Consider the following 12,069-nt stretch of genomic DNA (forward strand, 5'->3'; position numbering starts at 1 on the left):
TTACAGGGTGCTACTATCACAGAGGCTTATGCTGGCAGCGATGATATTTTTGGGTTGAGTACAGATAGTCTGTCCCGTTTGCGAAGCCCATCTGTTCTTGAAGTTAGAGAAAAGGGCTACGAAAGATTAAAAGAAGAACTTGCAAAAGCTCAGAGGGTAAGAAAAGAAAGTATTCTTCCACATATCATGTTAGAAATTACTGCTGCTCCATGGGGTAGGGCAACTCATAAATGATATCTTTACAGTTCTACACTTATCCTTCACATATGCCTAGCCTCAGCTTCTGTGGGGCAACATTTAGGAATCTGAAATTGGCTGAGTAGTGAAGAAGCTCCATCTAAGAGGACTAACTGGAAAAATGTGATTCTAAAACTCTTCTGGTCTCCCATATCGACTTATCTGTTACATTATCTGTAGGCAGATTTGGTGGATTATATTCCACATGCCTGTTTTTCCCTCCTTTTATCTGGTTGACTTGGTAATCATTTATTTGAAGTTATTTGATCTAATTCATTTTGTTTTGAGGAATTGTTTTAGTAATGTCACCTATGTTATTCTGGTCTTGAAGAATATTTTCTGTATTTTACCTTGGAGAATTTTCTTTTGGTAAGTAGTTGTGTTTCCCATTTGTTGTTCTTTAAATTTTTGCTACTTATTTCCAAATTTGTGGCCATATCTTACTTTCTTCTGAGACTGTCATTAAATTACAGAGGGAAATATATAGCATTAGGAAACAAAATGGCTCAAATGAACAATCAGAAGTTCCTACTAGAAGAACCTAAAAAATGAGAGTAAAATAAAACCAGAGCAAGTGGAAGGAAGGAAGGAATAAGGAGCAGATGTAAATGAAATTGACGAGAAAAAAGTAGAGAAAATGAATGAAACAAAATTCTGGTTCTTTAAAAAGGCATTAAAATTGGCAAACCTTTGGCAAGACTGGCAGAGAAAAAAGACAGATTATCAATAGCAAGAGTGAAACGGGTATCACTACAAACCCACACATCAAAATACAGTAAGGGAATAATACGAATGACCCTGCATATTTAAAATTTGATAACAGTGGTTAATAACAGTGCAGAAAATTAAGAAGGTAGGGCAAACATTCTATAGGTATAACTTTCAGCATACTGTGACATTTCACAAACGTGTTTCACCCTCTCCCTACTATGCTTGTCTCTTAAGAACATAACTTTTTTTTAAAATCTCCAGTTCCTAGCTTAATATAATGCTTAGTGTATATGTATCTTTATTAGTGCTTCAGTGATTGGCTGATTGTTAACAGCCATGAAGATTTGTCAGAATATATTTTAATAAAGAATGTTATCAAGAAGAAAAATCAATAGTCCTTTTAGTCTTCTCCCAAAGAGAAGGGATATGGTGAGTTGTGGTTGTGTTTTGCTGCTACCATTTGGCTCAGACTTTATTGTCTTCTTATATAGTACTTAATATATAGTATTTTGGTGAAATCAGAGATTCAGAAGTAAACTATTAAGCATATATATTTACCTTTCAAAGCACATTGTGTTTTTGTATTGATCACAATAAATTTCTTAGCTCATTTAGGAATTTTTTTTGAAATCTTTAGTTTATTGCATTTAGAGGTACTGTTACTTGAAATAATAATGATATATAGGAACATACATAGTGAATTTTATTATGAAGAGTACAGAATGGTTTTAATATTTACTTATAGACTAGAAGAGGACTCTTGAAGATGAATATATTTTCTGAACTATGGCAACTTGTGATTCAAAACTTATATCAACAGTCATTTCCTTTATTTTGATTTTTTTTTTTTAAAGAGGCCAGGTAGTTGCCATTTTTTTTTTTTTTTCTATTCTCCTACTTTTATTTGTTTCTATTTAAAGTGAGTTTCTTATAAGCAGAATATAGTTAGGTCTTGCTTTTTTATCCTTTCTAATAATCTCTACTTTTTTTTTTTTTTTTTTTTGGTAGTACTGGGGATGAAACTGAGCTATACCCCCTAGTCCTTTTAAAATTTTTATAAAAATTTGTGATATGGTCTCACTAAGTTGCCAATATTGACTTTAAACAGAATCTTCCTGCTTCAATCTCCCAAGTCACTGGGATTATAGCTGTGCACCCCCATACCCAGCCTTTTAATTGATGTGATTTGATTATTTACATTTAATGTAATGTTGACATGGTTTGTTGAAATCTTCCATGATACTGTTTGTTTTGTATTTGTTGATGCATATGATTCTTCTTTCCCCCTTTCTGACTTCTTTTGTATTGTATTTTTTTTTATGAATTCATCTTTTCTTTAGCTTATTGGCTATGTGTCTTTGTTGTCTTAATTCAATAATTGCTTTAAGGGCTTATAATGCACATATTTAACTTGTCACTATCTTCAGTGATAGTATACTACTTCACACACAGTATAAAAATCTTACAAAAGTGTACTTCTATTTTTCCCCTCCTATTTTTTTGTTGTTGGTACATAATAATTATACAGTACAGTGGGTTGCACTATGGCATTTTTATATGTGCATATAACGTAAAATTTGATCAATTTCACTCCCTAATACCTCCCCTTATCCTCACCTTCTCCCTCCCTGACCCTGTTTCTCTACTGTTCTGCTTTCATGATGTCCTTTATCCCCTGTCTAGCTTCCTCTTATGAGAGTAAACATTTAGTACTTGTCTTTCTGAGTCTGGTTTGTTTCTCTTAACTTGATGCTCTCCAGATCCATCCATTTTCTGCAAAAGATGTGATTTTGTTGTTCTTTATGGCTGAATAAAACTCTGTGGTGTCCACCTTTTCTTTATCCTTGTCTAAACACCTAGACTGATTCCATAACTTGACAGTTGTGAATTGTGCTTTGATAAAAATAGGCATGCATGCATTACTGAAGCATGCTGACTTTAATTCTTTTGGGTAAATACCAAGGAAATGGTATAGCTGGGTCGTACAGTAGTTCTACTTTTAGTTTTTTAGGAACCTCCATACTGATTTCCTGAGTGGCTATCCTAATTTGCATTCCTACCAGTGGTGTAAGAGTTCTTATTCTCTGAATCCTCACCAGCATTTATTGTTACCTATATTCTTGATGATTGTCATTCTGATTGGAGTTAGATAGAATCTCATTGTAGTTTTGGTTTGCATTTCCTTGATGGCTAAAGATGTTGAACATGCTTTTCATTTAATTGTTGGCTATTTGTACTTTTTAGAAGTGCCTGTTCAGTTCATTTGCCCATTTGTTAAATGGATTATTTGTGTGGGTTTTTTAGTGTTGAATTTTTTGAGTTCTTTGTATATTCTAGATATTAATACTATCAGAAGAGTAACTGACTAAGATTTCTCCCCATTGTTTAGGCTTCACATGGTTAATTATTTTATTTTGCTGGGCAGAAGCTTTTGAATTTGATGATATTCTATGTATTGATTCTTGATGTTTCCTGAGCTACAGGAAGTCATTGCTTATGCCTATATGTTGAAGCGTTTCCCTTATGTTTTCTTCCAACAGTTGGAAAGTTTCTGTTCTTACACCTGTCTTCGACTTATTTTAAGTTGATTTTTGTATACGGTGAGAGATAGGGATCTAGTTTCATTCTTCTATACATGGATATTCTGTTTTCCCAGTACCATTTGTTAAAGAGGCTGTCTTTTCTCCACAGTACATTATTTGTTTGCATTAAACAGTTGATTATCTTTTAAAGGAATTTAAATAATGATACATAGGTACCCATGTAGCTATCCTTTTCATTACTATTTTTTTCTTCATATGTATCTGGTATCATTTTCCTTCTGCCTAAAGGACATACATTCTTTAAAATTTTTGTTTTCCATGTTTGCTTTTGTCTTTTAACTTTTGTGTATATGAAAAGGTCTCTTTTTACTCTCGTTTTTGAAAGATATTTTCTCCAGATAATGAATTTTACTTTGATAGTTTTTTCTTTTAGAACTGTAAAAATGTTGCTCCAGTATCTTAAAACATTCATTATTTCTTACAAGTAGTCTGCTGTTATCCTTACCTTTATTCCTCTGTATGTGTTTTTTTTTTTTTTTTTCTGGGTATTTATGAGATTCCTCTGCAAGCAATTTGATAATGATTTGCTTTGGAGTACTTTTCTTTAGGATTTTGTGTGTGTGCATACATGTGGGTTTTTAATTCGTTGAGTTTCTTGAATCTGAGAGTTGTTAGTTTTTGTAAAATTTGGGACATTTTTGCTAGTATTTCTTTGAAAATTTTACATTTCTCCATTATCTGTCTTCTCCTTCTAGATTCCTTGTACACATGCATTAGCTTATCAGGGTTCTTTTCATTCATCTTTAAATCATTTTCCCTCTTGGTGTTTCCTTGTGGATAGTTTCTGTTGCTGGGTCTTCAGTGTCATTGCTCTTTCCTGCTGTATTATATAATTTGTTAATATCATACAATGTATCTTAAAATTTAGACATTATAGTTTCGATCACCAAGAGTTTGCTTTAGATCATATACATTATGCTTATATATGTCTGTGATTCAAATATGTGTGTGTGTGTGTTTGTATGTGTGTGTGTGTGTTTTACATAATTAGTTTTACCTCTAGATTCTTGAACATGTGAAATACAGTTTTAAACTTTTCTAGTCTTTAATTTCTTCAAATAACAATCTAGGGCTCACCTGATTTGTTTCCCATTCCTGGAGGATCACTGTTGCTTAATGTTGAATATCTTGAAGATTGTTGTTTCCTATATATTTTCCAGTTTCTTATTTGTGTTAGGTGGGTGGTAAGTTTGATCTTTGTTACTCTATCTTGATTTGAAGTGAAAGTCATATTTCCTTATTTGTATTATTTGAATGTCTGCTCCATCCCATCCAAGTACACCCCCTAATAAAAACTTACACTTCCACATACATGCTTTAGTTATCATGTTTTTGCTTATGATTACATGTTGAGCATGAGTAGATTCTCAATATTTTGTTAGTTAAATCAATTATATACATGTATACAGATATACTGGTGTATGAATAGGCACACATGCATAATGTATTAGTTGAGGTGATTCTAGATGCTTTTAAGCACCTCCAAAATTTTAGTGACTTGACCTAATAAAAGTTCATTTTTATTCATTTAGTACTCTGAAACAGGTGTTTGTAGTTGATAGGCGGTTCTCTGTGAAATTCTTCAGTTCTCTGTGACATTGCTGTGTCTTAGAACTGAACTACACTTCAACAAACCCTTCCCGTGTGAGTAGGGGAGCCCCCCATGTGACCACTGACTTTCAGGTGCAGTAATGCCAGAGGTTATAGTGTTGTCCTTTAGTTGTTTATACTTCTACATGTTATTGCTGAAGAATGACTTGGTGGAATTCTCAGGTATAAGTTGAACTTTGGTGTGTCCTTATTAAAATGTAGAGTTTTGTACTGCATTCCAGGTCTGTGGAAACAGAATTATTGTGTTGAGGCTTGGCAGTATGCATTTTCATTAAACTTCCCTGTTGATTTTTTACATTCACTGAAGGGTGAAACCAGCTAGTATAAGGGGTTACCTTCAACTTTTATTCTTAAAAGATAATTATCTTAAAAGATAATTAAATGATGTTGAAATAAAACCCAGTAGGATAACTTGCAACCATAGGAAGTCACTCAGAAACCCTTACTTGTACCAATTAGCATTGTCCTGTTTATAAACATTTACCATGTTCTTTCATTAGCAAGTATTTCTTGAGTAACTAGAGTATTCACAGGATTTTACTATGCTGTGTAGTATGCAAAAATATGTTAGATATGAACCTGTTTTTAAGGAGTTTATTAGGGAGAAAAAGACATGTTTACATGGTAGTGTTTCATTGATTCTGAGCTGTACATTTTTTCCCATTCACTTCTCTGAAATCAGTGAGTCTTCCAGTTGCTGTCAGCTAGGCAGTAAACATGGCAGTTGTCATTGCCTACTTGGGTGCAAACTTGTTTACAGTTGTTCATGTTATCAGTTTAAGGTTTTTTCCTTCTTGGTACTAGGGATTGAACCCAGGACTTTATGAATGTTAGGCACTCTACCACAGAGCCATGTCCGCAGCCCTCTTGTTTTTAATGTAATTGAGTTATGTGAGTTGGGTACTGTATTTGTTTATCTTAAATACTGGGTTAAACATCTTCAAAAGACTCTCACTATGATATGACATTGAAACAAAAGAAAGACACAAAAAAGCAGTGTAACATGATAAAATTATGTTTATCAATTTCAAAGAGTACTCCCTATAATGTAAAATGGAAACTCTAAGAGGAAAAGAAGTATGGTATGATAGTTTTATTAGCAGTGTATTTTCTTGATGTATAAAATGTTTAATAATCAGGAAGTCTTAAATTTGTTGAAATATACTTCATTATAGAGTCCTTATAGTCTCTATTCTAAATATCTCTTGAATTTTCTCTAATACTATCCCTCTAAATCCATATCTCTTGCCTAAAATATTGGAGTAATTACTGTGTTCTTTATCTCCAGTTTTTTTTTTTTTTTTAACTAGCCAAACTCTAAAAGTCATCATTCTACATTGCAAATTTGATTGTTACTGTTCCTCTTAAAATCCTTCATGGCCTTTTAGGTAATTTCCTCTTGCTCTTAAGATAGTCCCAATTTCATAAACCTGCCATTCAAGACCGGATATAAACCTAACTTTTTTTTGTGTTATTATTATTTTTATGTAACTTTTAATTTTTTACAGACTGCATTTTGATTCATTGTACACAAATGGGGTACATAATTTTGTTTCTATGGTTGTACACAATGTAGATTCATACCATTCTTGTAATCGTACATGTACATAGGGTAATGATGTCTGTCTCATTCCATCATTTTTCTTACCCCCCCGTCTCGTTTCCTTCTACATATTCTAAAGTTCCCCCATTCTTCTCTCATTCCCCACCCCCCACCCCCATTATATATCATTCTCCACTTATCAGGGAAAACATTCAGCCTTTGGTTTTTTGGGCTTGGCTTATTTCACTTAGCATGATATTCTCCAATTCCATCCATTTATTTGCAAATGCCATAATAATATTCTTCTTTATGGCTGAATAGTATTCCATTGTGTATATATACCAGAATTTCTTTATCCATGGCAATATCTTTTTTTTTTGGTGTCATCTGCCCTCCTCATATTCAGCTACTACAAAGCATACTTATTTCTTCCTTCCTTTACAGTTGAATGACTCTTCTAGTATGTACACATCACTACTTATAAAAGTGCCTTTGCAACCCTCATGAGGCAACAGCTTCATGAAACTCATGAATTCAGTGTTTTTTCTTTTGTATATTTTCACTTAGATGGATGCCCAACGTGTTGTTAACACAAACTTAATATGTATTGAAAGTATGAACTTTGTATAACTATTAGAATACAAGGTATTGATAATGAAAAGTACAAGTGAAGATCTAAAAAACATTCACATAAAGTGCAGATTTTACTTTATACTAGAAGATAGAGTTGGACCTGGAGGCATAAAGAGAAAATTATCAGTCAGGTGTACTGGCACATGCCTGTAATCCTAGAGACTTTGGAGGCTGAGGCAGAAGGATTGCAAGTTCAAGGCCAGCCTCAGCAACTTTGTGAGGCCCTCAGCAATTTAGTGAGACCCTGGCTCAAAAAATAAAGAGGACTGGGCATGTGGCTCAGTGGTGAAGTGTCCCTGGGTTCAATTCCCTGGTAACAAAAAAGAAAGTTATCAGTTATTCATGGGGAAAGAATTCAGATGTATGGGATCCACATAGACATTGAATGAAGAGCAAATTAGACCAGTTTAACTCTACCTTAGAGCATGGATCACGGGAGGTAACTGAAAAGGAAAATAGCATATGTTGTAGAGGGTCTTCTGTATTAGGGTGAGGTTTATTCCACTTTGGTAGATAGTAGGGAGCTACTTGAGAATTTTGCTTTTATGAATGACATAAATTGGTCTGTTGGTTTGGAAGCCTCTCAAGGGCATAGTATTTTATTTGTTTTTGTTTTTGTTTCCTGAGGAATTACCATACTGCTTACTTAGTAGGAAATGTTGAGTGAAGTTAGTTTTCACATAAAATTGTAAAAATTTAGGGTTTGAAAGGACCTGGCATTAAATTTGTACATTTATTTATTTATAAATTAACCTAGGGAGAATTGGTATTTTAATGATGTCTTTCTGTCCAAGAACATTTGTCTTTCTTCCTATTTGTTTAGGTCTACTTTTGTGTTTTTTTTCAGGAGTGAAGTTTTCATTGTGCATTATAGTCTTTAGCTTTATAAGTTTCCTTTGTCATCTTTAGTAATTTTAGTTCTGTATTCTACTTTGTCTGATAGCAAGATTGAGACCCCCATTTTATTTTTATTATTATTTTTTTTGGTATAGTTCTGCCCATCCTTTTATTTTTCATTTATTTATTTATTTTGGGGGGGAGCACTGGGGATTGCACTCAGGAACTTGGGGGCACTCAACCACTTAGTCACATCTCCAGCACCCCCCCCTCCCTCTTTTTGTATTTTATTTAGAGACAGGGTCTCACTGAGTTGCTTGGGGCCTCACTAAATTGCTGAGGCTGGCTTTGAACTTGTGATCCACCTGTCTCAGCCTCCTGAGCTGCTGGGATTACAGGCATGTGTGACTGTCCCTGGCCATTGTTTTATTTTATTTAAAAAAATTTTTTTAGTTGTCAGTGGATCTTTATTTTATTTATTTATATGTGGTGCTGAGAATTGAACCCAGTGCCTCACACATGCTGGGCAAGCACTCTACCCCAGCCCCCATCTTTTTATTTTTAATCTGTCTGAATCACTTCATTTTAGGTATGTCTGTTGTACAGAGCATAGGGGTGGATTTTGCTTCTTTAGCAGGTCTGACTGTCATTTTCTTTTAATAGGTGAGTTATATTCACTTAAATTTATTAATGAACTTGCCGTTTCAGCTTATTTCTGTCACATAACTTTCAGATGTTTTATTGTTTGTGCATATGAACCCTTCACTATGTACTTTCTTTGTACTTTCCTCCAGTTTTTCTTTTTGGTCATTTGGAAGGCTTTTATTTTCATTCCAGTTGTTATTTTAAAACAAAGATTTAAGATACCTTTAGCCCTTCTATAGAGACTGCCTTTGTTCCCTCCCACAAACAATACCAAAATAATTTAATAACTATTTTTTTCCTTGTTCTATATAATTTAATTTTAGTTACAGGTACCAACTTAATGTTAACCTGTATAGTCTTAACTATGTTCAAGTTTATACACATCATTTTGTGAGCCTCAAGTTGTATCTGTTTACTTCCAGCTACTTCTTAAAAAGTTAGGGAACTTAGTATCATCTTTCTCCTATTTTTTGCATTTATCATTTCTGTTTTCTCAAAACTTATGTCATTTATATACTGTTTTGTTAGCTTTATCCCATTTAAAATATAGACACTATTTTTTTGAGCAATTTTAGGTTCATAGCAAAAAGGAAAGTACAGAGTGCCCTTCACTGTAAGTATCACCCAGTAGTTGTTATAATTGATAAAATTCTGTTGACTCATTATCCCTCAAAGTCCTTAGTTTACATTTGGGTTCACTCTTGGTTTTTATAGTCTATGAGTTTTGACAAATGTATGATGCATGTATCCAACATTATAGTATCATACAGGATATTTTCATTTTTTAAAAAATCCTCTATACTCTGCCTGTTCATTCCTTTTCCCCCCAAAAACCCTATGGAGATAAAATCTCCATAGTTTTACTTTTTTACACTGTGTAAGACAGTTGGAAATATAGTATGTAGTTTTTCAGAATGTTTGTTTTTCACCTAGTAATGTGCTTTATAGGTTCTACCATGTCTTTTCATGGATAAATAGCTTCTTTCCTTTTAGCACTGAATGATGTTCCATTATCTGGATGTACCAGTAATTTAATCATTCACCTACTGAAAGACATCTTGGCTACTTCCAAGTTTTGACAATTATGAATAAAGCAGCTGTGACTGTCATCATACAGGTTTTTAAAAAATTTTTATTTTTACAGACTGCATTTTGATTCATTGTACACAAATGGGGTACAACTTTTAATTTCTATGGTTGTACACAATGTAGATTCACACCATCCATGTAATCATACATGTACTTAGGGTAATAATGTCTGTCTCAGTCTACTATCTTTCCTTCCCCCACCCCCTCCTGCCCAATTTTCTCTACACCATCCAAAGTTCCTCCATTCTTCTCTTGCGCCCCCCCCCCCCCCCATTATGTATCATCATTCACTTATTGGAGAAAACATTTGGCCTTTGGTTTTGGGGGCTTGGCTTGTTTCACTTAGCATGATATTCTCCAACTTCATCCATTTACCTGCAAATGCCATAATTTTATTCTTCTTTATGGTTGAATAATATTCCATCGTGTATATGTATACCACAGTTTCTTCATCCATTCATCAATTGAAGGGCATCTAGGTTGGTTCCACATCTAGCTATTGTGAATTCAGTAACTATGAACATTGATGTGGCTGCATCACTGTAGTATGCTGTTTTTAAGTCCTTTGGATATAAATTAAGGAGTGGGATAGCTGGGTCAAATGGTGGGTCCATTCTAAGTTTTCTGAAGAATCTCCATACTGCTTTCCTGAGTGGCTGCACCAATTTGCAACTCCACCAGCAATATATGAGTGGTCTTTTCCCCCACATTCACACCAACACTTATTGTTGCTTGTGTTCTTGATAATCGCCTGAGTTAGATGAAATCTTAGGGTGATTTTAATTTGCATTGCTCTAATTACTAGAGATGATGAGCATTTTTTCATGTATTTGTTGATCACCTGTATGTCCTCTTCTGTGAAGTGTCTGCCCATTTCCTTAGCTCATTTATTGATTGGGTTCTTTGTGTTTTTGGTGCAAAGTTTTTTAAGTTCTTTATAAATTTTGGAGATTAGTGCGCTATCTGAAGTGTGTGTGGAAAAGATTTTATTCCACTCTGTAGGCTCTCTTTTCACATTACTGATAGTTTCCTTTGCTGAGAAAAATCTTTTTTTTTTTTTTTTTCACAGCAGGAATCTTGTTTATTGAGGAAATCACAGAGCTTTTATGTAGGGTGGAGGCTAGGTGGGAACCAATCAGCTTAAAAGGTCAGCAAGGCATGGGAGGTTATGGCAAGCTTGAGCTGATCACGTTTGCGGAACTGTTGTTAACCAATCCCTGACGGTGGTCTGATTTATCGTCATTTACTATTGAAACCGCCTTTGAGGCCTTGATCTTGCTCACTCGCCAGGGAGTAAGGAGTCAGCCTGCGTTAGTGAACGTGTCATTAGTCCCAACACATCCCCCTTTTTTGTTTTATATTAAGGGTGTGTCTTTCTTAGGTTGCCCCTGGGAGGGTCTTACCCGTCATGGAACATCACCCTAGCAGTTTGTGGGTCTACCTTACTTGAAGGTGTGCCTGTCTTAGGTTGTCCTCCTCTGAGGATCTTACCTGTCATTGACTACCACCTTAGCACTTCAGGCGGGCCCCTCAGGAGGAGCAGGGCTTAAGGGAGAGACACTTAGATCCCAGTGTCCTGATACGAGTGATCCATGATCTTATAGGGCTCCCAATCATCCATATGTAGGGTGGTATAATGCTGTCGAGCCACCATGAGCTGCAGACTTAGCCTGGCTTTTCAGGAAATGGATAAGCTTATTGATTATGCAAGGCCCAAAGGTGAACACAAGGATAATGGTGATTAGTGGTCCCATAAGCAGGAGGAGGTAGGGGAGCCACTCATGTAACCCAGTCCAGAGGAAATTAGAGTGGAGCTCGCTCCTACAACATTCCAGATCTTCTTGTAGGTTTTTGATTTTGTCTTGTACAATGCCAAAGTGGTCAGCATAGAAACAGAACTCTTCACCAAGGAACAGGCAAAGCCCTCCTTCCTACTCCGTTAGCAGATCCAAACCACGACGATTTTGCAGGACAACAGCAGCCAAGGAATCAAGTTGAGCCTGTAGATCTAAGATGGTAGAGCTGCAAAGTGTAATGTTAGGAGCTCTGTGTAGCTCTCAAGGAAGTTGACTGTCCAAAGTCATGAGGTCAGAGACTCTAATTTTAATCACTATTGTCCCATTTTTGCTACTGCGCATTACACTCTTTCTTAAATGTCAT

General features: G+C 35.0%; 1 protein-coding gene across 1 annotated transcript in view; it reads left to right on the plus strand.

Moving 5' to 3' along the window:
• The window catches only part of Rab3ip (RAB3A interacting protein), a 63,420-nt gene that overhangs the window by 15,444 nt on the left and 35,907 nt on the right, over positions 1-12,069 (plus strand). The window contains 1 exon segment of the mRNA XM_047548902.1: positions 2-156. Within this exon segment, the coding sequence (XP_047404858.1) occupies positions 2-156 (155 nt within the window).

This window comes from Sciurus carolinensis, chromosome 4, assembly GCF_902686445.1.
Source record: "Sciurus carolinensis chromosome 4, mSciCar1.2, whole genome shotgun sequence".
Taxonomy (NCBI): Eukaryota; Metazoa; Chordata; class Mammalia; order Rodentia; family Sciuridae; genus Sciurus; species Sciurus carolinensis.